The sequence below is a fragment of the Cupressus sempervirens genome, chromosome 3, assembly GCF_028749045.1.
Source record: "Cupressus sempervirens isolate cs-2001-9-10 chromosome 3, ASM2874904v1, whole genome shotgun sequence".
Classification (NCBI taxonomy): domain Eukaryota; kingdom Viridiplantae; phylum Streptophyta; class Pinopsida; order Cupressales; family Cupressaceae; genus Cupressus; species Cupressus sempervirens.
In genome coordinates, this window is record NC_143120.1 from 488,965,292 (window position 1) to 488,984,119 (window position 18,828).

The 18,828-nt window shown below is 36.7% G+C and overlaps 1 protein-coding gene across 4 annotated transcripts in view; it reads left to right on the forward strand.

The window, feature by feature from the left end:
- The window catches only part of LOC149567301 (Galactose oxidase/kelch repeat superfamily protein), a 228,799-nt gene that overhangs the window by 176,940 nt on the left and 33,031 nt on the right, over positions 1-18,828 (forward strand). For 2 of the 4 annotated variants that reach the window (XM_089820483.1, XM_089820481.1), the window contains 4 exons: positions 1,234-1,539; positions 1,620-1,781; positions 2,015-2,128; positions 2,902-3,060. In XM_089820483.1, coding sequence (XP_089676609.1) covers positions 1,234-1,539; positions 1,620-1,781; positions 2,015-2,128; positions 2,902-3,060 — 741 coding nt within the window. Of the gene's footprint in view, positions 1-1,233; positions 1,540-1,619; positions 1,782-2,014; positions 2,129-2,889; positions 3,061-18,828 lie in introns of all 4 variants that reach the window. The other 2 variants (XM_089820480.1, XM_089820482.1) reach the window with 1 other exon arrangement.

An 18,828-nucleotide genomic window follows, 5' to 3' on the forward strand; every position in this document is an offset into this window, starting at 1 on the left:
ACTAATTTTTGCATTGACACATTTCTTGTTTAAAATAGCCTTTAGTATCTCATGGTCAGTAGACTATGCTAAATATTAGTTGCCTACATGCAATGGAAGAGGGACCTTGAATAGTAGGCATAATTTTAGGGAGAGTTCCCTGTTTGGCCCTCCCAGCCTGGAGAACTCCCAATGAGCACCATCAAATATTTTTATTTGTCCTTTCATAGTGATTTGACGATGACACCAATGAATTCTCCATTTCTGGCCTAGACTGTGATACTTGATTGGATTTTCACTGGTTACTCTTTACTATTTAGTAATCCTTAGCTTATGCTATTTGGGGTTCTTGTTTCCCTTGGTGGCTTTCAATATTGCTTTCTTGACCACCTATGATGGTGGTCACCATCTCGTTTGAATTTTGTTACTCTCTTCTGATATCTCAAGTCCCATTGTCCCAAGTTTGCTTTTAGTTATCCTTTGACATTAATATTATTTCTTTCTCTCTCCTTCAAGTTCTTCCTCGTGTTCTTTTTTAGACTGATTGTAACTTTGTATATATCAATATTTGCAATTTGGTATTCATTATTGCAAATTTTTGAGTCCAGAAAAAGACAGCAAAAATATTTTTTCATTTCATTTTATAACAGCTATAATGGAAAGTAATCTTGGACATGATAAGCATATAAGATAACTAGATTGACTAGAAGTGCCAAGGAAGGTCACATATTTTAACTTGATTAATTTTTTTATACATGCCAATATTGTTCAGATTCCTTGTTTTATCAAGCCATTTAGGAGTAAGTATGTGGTCTGATTTTATTGGGTTATTTTAGGTCTTTTACTTGACAGGGGCAATACTTGGGTTAGGCAATCATAGTTCTCTATACATCTTATCGCATGCTTAAACATAGAATAATATTGTGCTTAACTGGTCAATTTTTCCAAGCTTCTTTCCATCATGCATTGGACAACCTATCATCTTGCCACCTTTAATACTTTCACTTCACACCTACAGGCTACAACCAATATGCCATACCAATGTGTTAGTGAAGCTAATGGCATCATGGATCATAAAATATTCAACATTACAGTGTCAAGATGAAATTGGATTCATCTAAAAGGCTGTAAATGAAAAAGATATCTTATAAGCTCCCTACCGATGATCTTGCTAATGTTCGAATTAGAATATCAAATTGAAGCTCAGATAGTCTTATTTTAGTTCTGACACTGAACATTCTTCTATAAAAATAGACAGGGGGGCGAATGAAGCCTGAGCAACAATCTGGAGGAGTTGTTACAAAAAGCAAAGATGGTGGAGATGTTCTGTCTGAGTCTAAAGCCACAAATGCATCTGAAGCAGTCAGCTCTATGGATGTTCTTCATAAGAACAGCTATGAAATGACAGAACTAGATGAAGATGACTGCCAGCAATTATCTGATCATGTAACTAACAAGCTTTCTGTTGATGATCTTGCTGATGTCAAAAATTACACTTACAATGGAAAGGATGAAAAGACAAGTGCAAATGGTGAGAGGGGGATATCAATTACAACAGAGGTAATGCCAATTTATGTGTTATCTTTCTACTGCTACAATAAAAGTAGATTCAATTTTACAAGATTGGGTTTATTTCTCAGGCTATAAAGCCATGTGGACGAATCAATGCTTGCATGGCAGTTGGAAAAGATACTCTCTATCTATATGGTGGCATGATGGAAGTTGGTGATCAAGAAGTTACTTTGGATGATCTTTACATTCTTGACCTTAACAAACTTGATGAGTGGAAATGCGTCAAAGAGGTTGGTTTTCAGGACATTGGTTGGTATGTTTGATTGTTCTTGTCATTCTGCAATGGCGATTTTTGTAATGACTCAGTTTTATTCGATACAGTATGTACATTAAGTCATGATTTTGTGACCTCACATAGATAGGCCTTGAAACAGTAGTAAATTTCAATTTACTGTATTGGAAGGAAAATGTCTTAAATATTATTCTTAGTTTGTTTTACATGTTTTTGATTGTTTTCTCATAGGCTTCAGAGACGGAATGGATAGAAGCCAGTGACAATGAAGATGAAAATGATGAAGACGATGAAGACAATGATGCTACAGACAGCGATAGTGAAGACGAAGATGATGATTATGAGGCATGCATTTTCCATTGGTTTGGGTATTACAAATTACAATATGTTGAACTGCCTATTTGGTGAAGTACACAATAGAAACTAGATCTTGAAAGAGAGTTCACATACACCCTACCCAATTATCCACCTTGAATGGGTGAATTGTCAACCTGGTCTTAGAATAATATTCAAGTTTCTTTAGGCAAAGACTACACATCACCTCAGCAAGCAGTTTCATAAGTTTGTCTACAGCCTTACAATACTGTTGAAATTATTTTGAATTTTATGAGGATACTTAATGGTAAATTTAAGATTTGCAAAGTAATGCCAAGCTTGAAAAATATGAGGTCTTCCCATCATGATTGTTTTTAGATTTGCCTTTCCTTATGTGGTTTGTGAAGTAAAGCATATATTATTACAGCCCAAAGTAACGGATATGGACAGAATCAATGAGCTGTACCAAAGTTGTAGTTGAAATGCTAGTAGAATATTGGAGGTCAAAACTTCATTGACAAAAAACAAAAGACAGAAACCTAGCTAGATTCTTTTAGTGCCTGCTGGTGCACAATGCTTCTGTAATTTCTGACTTGCTTGTGTATCCTAGAATCGTTAGATGTTGTTTTGCAAACCATTAATTTGCATATTTAGATTGTGGCTAATATGTTATTTATTTTATTGAAGATTTGAAATGATTGCTCATTCAAGTGTTTGTATTTTTCATTTAGTCTAGCTAGGTATGTAATGCTTACAATGGAAATTTGAAATTAATGAATTGAATTCTGTAGCTGTGTGCACAGGCAGAGAAGAAAGAATCTGATAACAGTAATTTGGGAGTAGAAGCTGCTGCTGCAATAATAAGGGGAGAAGGTAGAAAACTTCGCCGAAAGGAAAGACGAGCTAAAATTGACCAGATAAGAGCCGAGTTAGGTCTTTCTGATTCACAACGTACACCACTGGTATGTTAAAACTCCATTGCACATGCTGAGTAGATGGACATTGTCATTCATGGCTCAAAATATTACTCTAGCATGAGAGTACACAGACAGAAAAAAAGACGCATCTGATGTTTTTGTTGTCCTAAGAGAAAAAATGATCTTTATAACTTGTAATATTGTGGCCCATGATGATACGTTATACGAAAAAGATGACAGAAGATGAGCACAGGCTTCCCCATACATGCATGCACACATGAAAACAAAGAGCTCAAACTAGAGAAATTAGATTTGGCTTCTCTTTTTGGTTTGCTTATTCTAGGACTTGCATTAGTAATAACAGACGTTTGTGTTTTTCTTAAAATTTGGAAGTGTACAAATAGGATTCTCCCAAGGAAGAGATATCAAGTCCATGTAGATTTGGATGCATCGTCTCTTGGTCTATGTTTGGAAATGAGGATTTATTCTAAATTTGTTATGTTCATTTTGTAAGTCAAGGTACAGAATACGTTGTATATTCTTCAATAGATTGGTCACAAAGTCAACAGAATTGGGAATATTTTATATCAATCAGAACAGTTTCCAATAGGGCATCAAATTTTTGCATGTTTCCACAATTGTTGAATTATCCTCATGGTTAGTGCAGTAGTCATGCTGCTATTTATTTACAAGCGTGGAATCTCTTAAAAGGGGAAGGGAAAAAAGTGATCTCTTAATTATAAAATTGAAACAGTATTCAATATAAGATAATGAAATTTATCCAGTTAATATAGAGCACCAATATTATTTTTCCTTCAAAGACAGGGAAATCCAGATTGAATTTCAACATTATATAATGCTTAGCCTACAAATAGTATTTTTAAAAAATGAAGTGGATGAATAAGTTGAGGATTGCACATATTGCAGAAGTTGTGCAAAGTGATCAATCATCCTCATGTTGTGATCCTCCAAAACAATGCTTTAAGTCATTGCAAAGCATTCTCTATCATGTTTTAAACATTTACTTAGCATTTTTGGCATGGATTTGTTAATAATCTTTTAAGAACATGAACACATTGTATATGGTTGAGTGTTATGAATCACTACCAAGCATCCCCTGGTTAGGCCTCATGTGAGTAGGCATACAAAATGTGCTAAGGATTCAAATGAAGATCCAACACCATTGTGATGTGATACAAACTTTGATATCATTGTAGAGTGATGCATGCCTTGATACAATCAATTCAATGCCTAGCTGTGCCTAGTGGGTAACATGCCCAAGATGACTTGAATTGTTATAGACAGAGTTGATCGAAAGAATGATAGTGTGCAAAAATCAAAACAAGGACAAAGAGAAGATGTAAGATCCCCTTCTAATCCGCTTTAAAATTTTCAGTGTGTTCTAGTGGTATTTCGCCAAACAGTTGATTTGCAAAGGACTGTTCTGTAATTTCTTAGGTCTTGTGCACAAGCTCACTTCAAACTCAAGTTCATTATATATGCATTTCAACAACAATTGTAATTCAAAACAGATGGTATCATTCATTAGAAATATAGAATCTATGCCATGCACAGTGAGAGATTCAAGGCATAGAACCTTCACCAACTCTCGAATGACAAGATGCAATGTATAACATAATAACAACACTTGGCAGGAAACAGGCCATTATTTATAAAAAGAAAATCATCACATTCTCTCAATGAATAGATTCAGATTACATGCCATCTACTATAGATGAGAGAAAGACTGTACAACAGGAAAGACTTTGATGTATGCACCTGACTAGATGACCTCCCAACAATCTGTTCAAATGCATCTGTTACCAGCTTGTATGGGGAACAATGTAATGGACACAATGAAGAGGCTCAGACGCTGCTAATGGCTGATTCACAGCTGTATATTATCTAGAGTTTCCTACTGTTTGGCTTGTCAGTTCAAACACTCATACATTGAGTACCCTACCAAATTCAAAACCAGCTCCAATATGGGAGGAATTATTTACAACTATGGATGAAACTGAAAGCAACGAGGCTGTCAAATTAATTACTCTGCCCAGAAGTCTGCATAAATCAATTTCATGTGTTTGGGGATTGATTTCCAGCCTTGCGTCTTCTATCTCCTTCACTGTTGTAGCTGTCTAGCAAGGAAATAAGGGCACGAATCCAAAGTTAGGAATGAGTCAAACTTTGAACTGCCTGGATGTTGTGAACATGAAGGATGGCAGCTTGTGTTTGCAGGTATAAGACACAAATGTGGAAGATAACCAAATGCAGAGTTGTACTTTTGATCTTGAGCAAGTCATACTATAGAATCACCACATCTCCTTCTCAGATTTCAGAGAAAACGAATCAGTCTTCACATGGCCTCTAATCTTTCATGTAACAACTTGAATCTAACCAGAACTCCCATTATAGCTTGCCAAAATCTGCAACTAAGCTCAATCTTGAATTCTGAGCAAATCCATTGGGTTTCTGTCCAATCTTTGGTTCTAAGGGTTTTCACCCCTAGAACAATCCAGTCACTGAGAAATCAGTAACAAGAGAAATAGCTTCAATTTATTTTCCTCATAACATGCTCTTGAAGGAAGACAAGGATCATTTACAAAGACTCCTTAAACTCTAAGTGAACCTCCACACTTAATGTGGGATAAATCATCCTTTACTTCAAATTTCACCTTATGAAGTAGCTTCTCGAACAAGTTAGAGAACTTTATTAATTAAAGTGGCTTTATGTCAACTGATCACAACATTCAAAAGATAGATACCATGTCAACTGATCACCCCGTTGACTTACTATAAATAATAAGTCTGAGTAAAACATCTAAGTGACGTAATCAAAATAGAAAGTGAATCAAAGTGTCCTGAATGATCTCCAAAAGGTAGGCAAAAAACAGGACACTGAACTTGTAATGTCCCCTTTTTAGCATTCATAGCATGATGTTGTCGTTAGCCTATTTCCCCACGGTCCTGTAGGCTAACCAGGACATTAAAGGGGCTTAGAGGCTATTTGGCCTAGTTAGTTTCAATTGCAGGTCTTTTTGAGAGGTTTTGAGGCAACTTTGGGCATACTTACTATTTATAGTAAGTCATCTTGGACATAATCGGACATCCAGGGGCAACGGTATGTCGATGGTAATTGTTTAAAATCGACAAGAAGACTTGTTTATCATTGATAAGATTTGTTATGCATTGATAAAGCTATTTTATAAAGTTAAATTTAAATATTTAACTTTATTAATGCATAGACTATAGTTTGTGGGAAATATTTAAATTAAAAGAGTCCCCTTTATTTTATAACACATTGGAGACATAAGTTACATTAAGGGAGTTATGTTTTATCCCACATTGAGAAAACGAAGGACGGAGCTCTTGTGAGAACACTATAAAAGAAATGGAAAGAGCTTCTTTTAAGCATGCTTGGAAATATCAAAGAAATTGAGAATTTTTTCTGGAGATTTTGTCTCAATAATTTGAAGGAAGAAATCCCTTCACGCTGGAAATCTTGACGCCATTGAAAGATATGGTCTTGAGATTCAACAGGGTAGCAGTCTGAAAAAGCAGATACGAAAAAGCAGTCCGAAAAAGCAGAATCGAAAAAGCAGGCTGAAAAAGCAATCCGAAAAAGCGGAACCAAAAAAGCAGGCCGAAAAAGCAGTCCGAAAAAGTGGAATTGAAAAAGCAGTCGGAAAAAGCAGTTCGAAAAAACAAATCGGAAAAACAAAGCAGAAGGCGCAACATTGAAGAAAATTATTACAGCCATTTACAACCAGGTTCCTTTATTAGTATTGTTTTTTAGGGTGTTATAAGTTTCAGCTGTAAGTGTGCATTATACCAGCATTATCATTTTGTAATCCATATAAATGCCAAAAGTCTTGGGCATATTTCATGAGCATTGTATTAGAAATTTCATTGCAAATTAAGAAGATAATAGTTGCTGGTGTCATTTAAGCAATTCAATATCATTATTTATCAGCTAGTTAGTTTGCACACCAACTGTTTATAAAAATGCCAGTTGGCTGTAGGTGTTCATTTCTCATGCTTAGATCGTATATATGCACTGAATATTGTCAAAATTAGTAGCACACTCATGTTAGGCCATTGTGTAGTCCATTTGGAGTCTTCTAGCACAAGATTCTCATTGATGCAAAGTGAAGAAAAAGTCATTTGAAGCTAGTTGAAATACTATATCAGTCATACGTCCCTTGCATGTGAATTGTTTGATGAAATTCCTTGAGCTTTCATCAGCATTTTTTAGGGCAGATTTGAGGAGGGCCATTACAGTGGTATCAGAGCTTGCTTGCAAAGTGTTTGACGAAATGTCAAACCACTGAAGTATAAAGATTTTTGGTGTTTGAAGAAGTTATAACCTGTTGGGAAGGGCGGATTGTAATGTCCCTTTTTTAGCATTCATAGCATGATGTTGTCGTTAGCCTATTTCCCCACGGTCTCATAGGCTAACCAGGACATTAAAGGGGCTTAGAGGCTATTTGGCCTAGTTAGTTTCTGTTGCAGGTCTTTTTGAGGGGTTTTGAGGCAACTTTGGGCATACTTACTATTTATAGTAAGTCATCTTGGACATAATTGGACATCCAGGGGCAACAGTATGTCGATTTTAAATTTAAAGCCAGCTGAAATACTATATCAGTCATACATCCCTTGCATGTGAATTGTTTGATGAAATTCCTTGAGCTTTCATCAACATTTTTTTGAGAGCAGATTTGAGGAGGGTCATTACAGTGGTATCAGAGCTTGCTTGCAAAGTGTTTGACGAAATGTCAAACAACTGAAGTATAAAGATTTTTGGTGTTTGAAGAAGTTATAACCTATTGGGGTTATTACAGTGGTATCAGAGCTTGCTTGCAAAGTGTTTGACAAAATGTCAAACCACTGAAGTATAAAGATTTTTGGTGTTTGAAGAAGTTATAACCTATTGGGGTTATTACAGTGGTATCAAAGCTATAAGTCCTGCCATCCTGTGGAGGTCTTATAGGGAATTTGGAATAGCCAGATAGAGAGAAAAATGTTTGACAAAATGAATGCCAGTCCAGATCAGGGAAAGGAAAGATTCTTACAATTATTGGATACCTTAGCACAAGGACATCGATCAGCAGAGCAAAGAGCACATGAACAGAGTCAGAGATTTGAGCTTATGATGCAGATGATGGCTTGTCAAATGGTGTTGAATGCTAATGTGGGTGGAGGAAATAATCAGTATGGTAATAATCAGAATGGTAATAATCAAGATGGGACACATAATGGAGGCGAACAAGTTGGGAACAATTTCGGTCATGCACCCCAGCAAACTAGGACAGTGAGTTCGAGGCCCATTATTCCCACATTTCCTCCTAGAGCTCCAGAGCAGCCCGTACCAGAGCCCCAGATCACTGATATACAGGACCAACTGAGGAGAGATTGGGAAGACGGAGGTCCAGATTTTATTGCTGCAATCACCTTTAGGGAGTATATAGATGTGTGGATGAAGCATATGCCACGTGGACATGACAGGAACCAGAGCTATGAGCTACAGAAGAAAGTAGGGAAACTTTAGTTACCATATTATGATGGCTCGGGGAAGTCTACAGCAAGAGCTTGGGTTCAAAAGCTTGACACATACTTTCAAATGAACCCTATGCCTGAGAAAGAAGCTATTAAGTATGCAGCTATTCACCTGGATGGGTTAGGACACGAGTGGTGGCATCATGGTATGGTCACTATGGGTCATGCACACATTAGGTCATATGTGGAGTTTACGGAGAGACTGATTGAACGTTTTGATAGGCCTAAGGATCGTACCTTCCCTATGACAGGTAGAAACTTGTATGAGAAGTTTAACAGACATGCTGATTCAATACAAGGAGACATTAGCACATCTTCAGGTAATGGTTTATCTGCATCATCTTCATAGGCAAAAGGGGTTTTGGATGTTGTGCAGGTTGAGCCAGTTGCATCAGAAGGTGATATCATAGGCACACCGGATTGTGTGATTGACACAAATAGTGATTCTCGTGCAGTTGGGCTGGATGAAGTTACAACAGTTGAGGATACTGTCATGTTTGAGGATAGTACAGTTGATCAGGAAGTGAGCATTCAGGACTTTGCAGAAAATGAGTATCAAGCACAGTTGGATGCTTCTTCACATGAGATAGAGGCTAGTAGCTCTTCACTTGGTTTGGCAAGCCAGCTGAAGACAGGGGACAAGGATATTATCGCTGCTTTATCTCATCATGATAGGATGCATGGATTGATTGAGAATCACATTTGGATGATTCAACTGCAGGAGAGACAGAAAGGAGTCACAATAGGTTCTTCTTGTGACGACTTACAGCAGATCAAGGAAGGCATGGAGGTAATGAAGGTAAGTTACATACACCTACTTTTAGATCGGGATCATCTCCTTAATCTTGTAGGGATCTATTTAGATGCATTGAAGAAGGAGGAGGAGGTTGATCGGCTTTTTCATGAGCTGGAGGATACTCGGAATTCCATGGTGTGTACTCAGTTGGCTCTTCAGGATTCTGAGAGACACGTGGACGAGCTTTGTCTTGAGGAGAGTTCAGTTCGGGAGTTAGCACGGATAGCAAGGACTCAGTTTTCTTTTACAGTCGGGGCACGAATAGTAGGGACTCAGTTTTCTTTTACAGTCGGGTCACATGTTGATGATGATATGAGTATGTCTAGCATTCACACTTCGGATTCAGAGATTGTAGACAGGTGCATGAAGTTAGTTGGTATTGTTCACATTACTTAGGTGAGAAGTTTACTTGAATTGCCAGTTGGTTTTCGTTCATGGATTAGATGTTGGGATCCTTATCTTAGTACTTGGGATCATTTTGACGGGAGATATTTATTATTCTTTGGTAGTAGTATCTGTTGCACCATCATGGACTTGGTTAGTAGCTTGCCAAGTGTAGTTCTCATCCATGCCAGCAACTTGTTTGATGCTGGAATTAGTTTTTACACACTTCTGTTGGGCATTGTTCATGTATCCATTCGACCATTCTTGTTGGAATGGGTTGATGATCTCTCAGATATGACAAAGTTTACAGAAGAGTCCCAGGATCTGATTATTACAGATGACACCCAGGGGGATGTTGTGGACAGTTTTGAGGACTTAGTCTCCTCAATAGTTTCCTTTGATACGAAGGTTTATGTTGATGCCTCAGTCACTCCGTTTGATGATACAAGTTCAGCAGTTGGACTGCAAAATTTGGATGGCAGTATTACAGATGATAGCCATTCTGAGCTTACTCCTTTGGAAAGTGTACCAGGGGTAGAGTATGGAGTTTGACCAATCAGCACAATCATGTGTCTAGTCAGCAGAGAGTTTGCAAGCGAGACATTTCTATCGCTTGTGAGCATTTCGATGCTGCTCGTCAGTTGTTAGCAGTTTATGGATGGGGTTCTCCTGCTAGTGATGAGTAGGGAGGCAGTTATCTTTCCTTGACAGAGATCCACTCTTTATGGGAGGCTATCCGAATTCTGAGACAAAATTATATGCAGTTGGTAGCCGATAGAGATTATCTTATGCAATGGGGAGTACAGCATATGACGCATTATTGGTCAAGGAAGATGAGGTGAGTAAGCTTACTCAACAGCTTGAAGTGACTTCTGAGTTTCTTGAGAGTACACAGTTGGCTTTCGAGGAGTCACAGTTTCATTTAGCTGAGGTGACCGTGGAGTTGGAATGACTTCAGTCTTTACTAGATTCTGTACAATCACTGACCGTGGTGTCTAGTGATCCGAGGATGTCCATGGTCGAGGTTGATAGAGGCAGTGGAGATGAGGATATATCTATCCATGACACTAGTATTGGCATATTTGGTCCATTTCCACTGGAGGCAGGTTTAGCTAAGTTGGGCGCTGCAGCTGAGCATTGTGGTATGTTTGACTTGGAGGGCACAAAGACTAGTGATGTTGTTGTTGATTCTGCACTCTTGGCTATATCATCCTCTGACTTAGCTGATGATCAGTCACAGTTGGTTGTATCACGTCTGCAGGATGAGTCTTTGACTGGGATTGGTTCTTTTTACCGGCATTATACTGTAGGATATGTTCATCGGTTTGCTTTTGATCCATGTGTTGAGGAGTTGATGGCAGACAGGTTTGGTCTGGGCTCACGTTTTTGCTATCTACCGTGTAATGACTATTCACCATCAGCAGTGCATGGGTGTTATGGTTATGAGACAGTGACCGGTGATCTGCAGAGTTGTGTTAATTGCAGTAGGTGTGTAGTGTGTGGATTCTCTTTATTTGGTGCAGTTTCATGCGGGAGTATTCATCGTTGTTGCAGAATTGTATTGTACATTCCACATAGGCTAGTGGGATGTGTTGATGGTATTTACTATGTTTGCAGTTTGGGTTATCTACTCTACTTGGGTTCTGATATTTCGAGAGCTTGTTTCTCATGGGTTCCTGTCTTTGGAGTTTGGGTGAGTTGTATTTGCCAATTTGATTATGGATTCCTCTTGGTTAATTTTCAAAGGTTGTTGCAGGAGCCTATCTTGACTGATAGCAATATAGTTCATGACTACATTTGGGATCCAGGTGGATTGATTGGGTTGTTGTTCGACCATTGCTTGGGGACAAGCAATTTTGGGAAGGGCGGACTGTAATGTCCCCTTTTTAACATTCATAGCATGATGTTGTCGTTAGCCTATTTCCCCACGGTCCCGTAGGCTAACCAGGACATTAAAGGGGCTTAGAGGCTATTTGGCCTAGTTAGTTTCAGTTGCAGGTCTTTTTGAGGGGTTTTGAGGCAACTTTGGGCATACTTACTATTTATAGTAAGTCATCTTGGACATAATTAGACATCCAGGGGCAATGCTATGTCGATGGTAATTGTTTAAAATCGACAAGAAGACTTGTTTATCATTGATAAGATTTGTTATGCATTGACAAAGCTATTTTATAAAGTTAAATTTAAATATTTAACTTTATTAATGCAGACTATAGTTTGTGGGAAATATTTAAATTAAAAGAGTCCCCTTTATTTTATAACATATTGGAGATATAAGTTACATAAAGGGAGTTATGTTTTATCCCACATTGAGAAAACGAAGGACGGAGCTCTTGTGAGAACACTATAAAAGAAATGGAAAGAGCTTCTTTTAAGCATGCTTGGAAATATCAAAGAAATTGGAAAATTTTTCTGGAGATTATGTCTCAATAGTTTGAAGGACGAAATCCCTTCACGCTGAAAATCTTGATGCCATTGAAAGATATGGTCTTGAGATTCAACAGGGTAGCAGTCTGAAAAAGCAGATACGGAAAAGCAGTCTGAAAAAGCAGAACCGAAAAAGCAGGCCGAAAAAGCAGTCCGAAAAAGCGGAACCGAAAAAGCAGGCCAAAAAAGCAGTCCGAAAAAGCAGTTCGAAAAAACAAATCGGAAAAACAAAGCAGAAGGGGCAGCATTGAAGAAAATTATTACAGCCATCTACAACCAGGTTCCTTTATTAGTATTGTTTTTTAGGGTGTTATAAGTTTCAGCTGTAAGTGTGCATTATACCAGCATTATCATTTTGTAATCCATGTAAATGCCAAAAGTCTTGGCCATATTTCATGAGCATTGTATTAGAAATTTCATTGCAAATTAAGAAGTAATAGTTGCTGGTGTCATTTAAGCAATTCAATATCATTATTTATCAGCTAGTTAGTTTGCACACCAACTGTTTGTAAAAATGCCAGTTGGCTGTAGGTGTTCATTTCTCATGCTTAGATCATATATATGCACTGAATATTGTCAAAATTAGTAGCACACTCATGTTAGGCCATTGTGTAGTCCATTTGGAGTCTTCTAGCACAAGATTCTCATTGATGCAAATTGAAAAAGAGATTTAAAGCCAGCTGAAATACTATATCAGTCATACGTCCCTCGCATGTGAATTGTTTGATGAAATTCCTTGAGCTTTCATCAAAAATTTTTTGAGAGCAGATTTGAGGAGGGTCATTACAGTGGTATCAGAGCTTGCTTGCAAAGTGTTTGACGAAATGTCAAACAACTGAAGTATAAAGATTTTTGGTGTTTGAAGAAGTTAAAACCTGTTGGGGTTATTACAGAACTGAGTAGGTACCAAAATTTTGGGACATTGCAATCTTTCCTTCCTAGATTGCTTGCCTTGAGGCAATCAACACTTGCACACTAAGACCAAATGCTTGGATCCCATATCAACCTCTCAAACACTGCTCTGTCAATCCTTTGTGTTGCTACGATGTAAACATCACCATTGTTGGCATTGTGAAGCAAGTCATCATGGTCATAAAAAGAATCATGTGGATTCTAGGATCCCAAATCACCCCACGTGCATATTTCAATCATGTCAACTTTCTATGTGTTGCTACTGTGAATGAGAACGTCCTCAGTCCAACTGAGAACCTCACTCCAGCTAAGCCATAGGTACATCTAATGTCAAATGATGGTGGGAGCTCAACCTTATGCCAACCTCTATTAGAAATTGGAAAATAAATCCCTCCACTCCCTAAAACCAACTCCCTCAAACATAATAATCCATCAGAATGCTCCCCCTGGATCCCACAAGCAAAAAGGCCAGCCACTTTTCTCACTATTTGTATTATCTTGTTGCTCTAAACTGATTATAGATGGAATATTCCCAACTGCCGCAACACTATCTCTCTAACGTGTATCTCAAAATATTGACCATACAGGAGAAGCCAAAAAATCCAGCTAGAATTGGCCAATTTCAAATTAGGAAACATCTCTTACCAATTATTCATCCTACTTTTATGTGTTAATTGTATCATCAAGACATCAACAAGTGAGCTGATTTCAAGAGAATATGCATGCAACACTATGTAATCATAATGGAATGTATTAATAGGCTTCAATAGAGGTACCGAATCAACTGTCAGACTCCATAATTGACTTAATGTATCTTGTGAATAATAATGTGAAACATGAATGGTAGGGTTTGAGTCACTAAATGTAGGTGGTTTACCAAATCTAACTAAGGCATTCTCATCATGCTCTCTTCTTGTGTTGACTTCATTGACACCTTCACTAATGTGGAACTATTGGCATCACCAAATATTGTATTATCCCTCTTAGATTCTTTGGTTGCAATATATTATGGTTCATCCTAGTCATCGCATGAGGAGGCATGATCTCTATGAGAAAGTAACATTGAGATATTTGCTTTGCCCCTTTCTAATGCATGCTAGATTGTTTGTAAGTTTGTTGTTGAGACTCCATCCTTAGGCCTGTGTTGTATGAGATACTCAATGAATGTCTTAATACTATCAACTTGGCCTACAATTTTTATAACCATCTCCACTTTTGGGTACGCACTTTCAAGAATTAAAACAAGGGGTGCAATTGATTGAAACTGATTCACATTTCTTTTTAAAGTCTGAATCTCAAGGATGCAAGTTGTATCATTATATGATTTCTTTTTGTCAACTGATTTATAATTGGCATCATGGTCACCTGCAACAATCTCATGGCTGCAATTGGAGTCTTCCTTACCAATTATTGAAGATCGCTAAAAGGACGACAACCTCAAATTTGACCCCATATGAGAAATTAATGATAGGAGGTGGAACAATCAGCTCCACCTACCCATTCATTCTGAAAGGTGCTTCCACAATCCTCGTTTTTTACTTCTCATCATCCTACTCATATCCCAATTAAGAGATCACATAGGGCCTCACTGAATGCACATAGAGGATATGCCCGAAGTTGAGCTGAGAGAGCTCATTCATTCCAAGTTGGACATGTGTGAGAATGCAAGGGGCAAGCTATTCTATTTAGACATGTCGAAGAGAGGATGAAACACTCAAGCCCCATGTATAATATCTCGGATTTTGTAGTCTTTGACATGCATGATAAGTAAATTAAAATTAATATATGTTTCCAACTTTCTTTCTAACTATGCTATATTTTATTTCGCAGATGCTTCATGGTGAAATTGGGGTGGTATTGTGCCAATTTGGGAAAGACTTGCCCCCATATCTTATGCCAAGGGGAGGAGGCACATCCACAATGGACTTCTAGCACTAGATCCCGTACCCCTGCCATAGTTTTTGCTAGAGCTGCTTGAAAGGGGGAAAAAAGATATAGACTATTTGATGTTGTACTTGTATTTACCTATAGTCATACAAAGACAATTTTTGATATTAATTTTGCTTCGGACTATTAGGCTACAAGCCATCAACATCAACATGGGGATGCCATTCTGTACCTCCATTTGCATTTAAATATATCTAGATTCAGCTGGTTTGTTTTGTTTACTCATTTACTGACTTATTAGATGTATCTCTTTGTTGATTTTGTGGAAAAAAAAGTATTCTCATCAACTAGACACTTAATACTTTTCAATTTTAAGTCCCTTTTTTATAACATGTAAAATACTATAAATATAAAACGATTGATGTTTGATCAAAAGGTGGATTGCCTATTCTATTTTAATAAACCAAGGAGTCTCTATTACCTTTAATGTTAATTGACATATTTTAAAATGAAAGACAATATCTTTAAAAAGAAACGTTGCAAAATAAATTCTCAAAATAGTTAAACATTGCTAAATACATATGAAATTATTATAAAAAAATGACACATTCATAAAATATTAGCCTTATAAAATATGTGAAATCACAATTGCAAGTTATATTAACAAGATACTAATTTTTATTTCTAACTTATAAAAATATAAAATGTAATTTAAAATTAAAGAAAAATAAATTAAATTTTATTTTAAGAAGACAATTAATAATTACTAAAATAATATTCATCATATAAATAAACTATATAAATCTAGAATCTGACTTTTTATATATATATATATATATATATATATATATATATATATATATATATATATATATATATATATATATATATATATATATATATATATTTATAGTATTTATAGATATATTATTAATTTAACACTAAATCACAGGTTTTATCTCTAATACAGATTCAAGCACATAGGTTCGACAATTGTTGTTTTCCCTTACTCTAGAGATTGGGTTCTTCCATATATACATGTAAAAATCACCAAGATCTAAGAGAATAAATCAAAGCACAATAACAAAATGAGTCCAAAGTCAACATGCATTAAGCTAGGAAAGAAGTATACATATTGATGTGAATGATTGGTTGAATTAGAAGTTTAACCCAACACTCAATGAGTGGTGGCGAGTTGCCTCCCACTAAGCTAGGGTGAGGTGTTGAAATAGAATCGACGCCTCTTTATACAATTCCTATATGATGACACCTTGTGTAGACAAGTGTGAAATGATCATGGACAACTAATTAGGTTTAAGAAGCCTAAGTGTAAACAAATTAAATATATACACTAACATCCCCCTTTAGCAAAACATAGGACCAAATAAAAATGGATCCCAACTACTAGCTTGGTGAGGTATCCATATACAATGAAATCTCTCATAAAAGGAGAAAGATTAGAAACCCAACGGGGAAAAATCTATCCTCCAAAAAAGAGATAAGAAGAGAAGAATTCTAAAGCATGTTGAAGTTGGAAACTGTGCTAATGATGGATTCGTGTTTACTAAAGTTGTTGAAACTTCGAGATATGTGGATTAAGATTTACTACATAAGTGAAAGATGACACTACTCAACTAGTATACACAAAATTGATCAAAGTTTGTAAGTTGACAATGTAGATAGTACTACTGATGATGAGTACTTGAACCTCTAATTGGTCCACTGAATCAATCCCCCATATGAGAGATAAAAAAAGGATGTATATCTTATGCCTTCTAAAGAAATTTTTGTTTCATTGAACAAAGCTCTACTATACTAACACACATTATAGTCCCCCCTTAATGCTTAAGAGAAATAAGTAGATTGATTGAGATTGAAAGTATATAGAGATGTATAAGGTGTGTTCCAAGGCACACTCATGAGGTATTAGAAGGATCGATGTTGTGACGGTAAAGCCCTCCATTAAACTCTATAATTAAGCTTATGTACAATTATTTCCTGACTTTCCTTTATGTGGAACACATTTTTTTGGCACTTTATACGAGTTCGTTTTCCCTTTTGGTTGTTTGGGTTACACTATTTGCAACTTGCTCTTTTCCAAATGTGCAAATGCCATAAAGGAACAAGGGCAAGCTTTTGCAAACGTTTTCAAACCTCAACCAGGGGCGTTGTTGTCCATAGACTTGTACATCCAAATTGCAAAATTGTATTGACTCACATGAGGGTAGAGACAGAGGAACAAAGTCTTCTTTTAGACAAATCGTTGCCTGTTTGAAGACAAGGTTTGGCTCACAATCTATGGTTTTGGCCTAGGGTGAACTCGATGAGTATTTGGGTACTCACAGAAGTACCTGGGCAGTATTTGGCCCATTTCTAGTTTTTAAATTACTTTTGTTTTGTGTTGGTTTTGGTCAACTTCTTCTGCTAACCCTATATATTACCATTGAAAACACTAGAAAAGGTGAAAATTATCTCATTTATGCATTTGTGAATGAAAAAAACAAACTTCTTTCCTCCTATTGAACTTTCTTATTTACTTGCCATAGAGTTGAAGGTTGATTGTTGCATGCTCTAAGTTGGTTTGTGCACTATTCCTATGTGGTTGGAAGTGCTTAAAACTTCTCGAAGGCATTGAACAAAGTTTTCAACAAAAGAGACTTCTTTTTTTTTACCCTTGCATTATCTTTACAAAATGAAATTAACTCTCTAGTATTGTTTGTTGTTTTGTATGCTTCCTATAAATTCATAGAATGCATGTGCTTCTAGCTCTGGGGACTCCTAGTCCAAATCAGACCCAAACTCTCCACTATGGGCATATGTGAAAATGGTACAACAACTACCAAGTGGAGGTGGTTATGTTTAGATTTGTAGCCATTTCAAAGAGCTTTATTTCCCATAAAGGCATAAAGTTTTTTGTAGGCAAGTCAAAAGTTACTAGGGAGCATCACATTAAAATCCTTCTTGTCAACTCTACTATGATGAAATATATTGAAGAGCGGGTGACAAAAGATAAAGTAGCTAGGAAAGAAGTTCCTCATCCTTTGGAAAATCTTAAAACTGGATCAAATGCTTCTTTGGCATCGGTTTCCATTCTGAATCTGTAGACAGCCATCGATTCTTGCATATTCCTCAAGAACCAATGCCAAATAAAAAAACAAAGAGACCTTGGAAATGACATTTCACAATGAGGGTAGAGATATTTTCAAGCAAGAAATAGCTAAATGCATGTGTGCTAATGGATTGACATTTAATGTTGTTTGCTCACTACATTGAGAAAAATTGACGAGATTGATTAGCTTGACTCTAAAGGGGTTCAAGAGCGCAAGTTATATGTTGTGCACCTCCTCATTGGACCGAGAGGTGAAACATGTAGATGATGTCTTTGTTGGAAATATAAGAGGAGAAACTGAGAGGGGAGGGGTGAATCAGTCACCACAAAAATAAATCCCAGATCCCTTAGATGTCAATACAAATCAAAATATAACTTCTGCTTAAACTATATTACAGTTGTAACTCGGTTAACACACAGGCACTCAGTTAACACTACCAATTTACTGTCACTCGACAAGTACTGAAATATCATCTGTAACTCGGTAAATATTGAACATGCAAATATTAAGATATTAAGTGTGATTAACCTTAATTAACTTAGTTGCATACACATAAAAGAAATAGCATGAACACGAGTGACATCGAGATTTAACGTGGAAACCCAATTTGGAAAAAACCACCAATTGCAACTAGATTTTGTTTTTCATTCTTCTGAAGTGAGCCCTGTTAGGAGCCAATCCTATTAAAGGTTACAAAACACTTTGTTAGGTATGACCCTGGTAAAGGATTTAATCACTTTA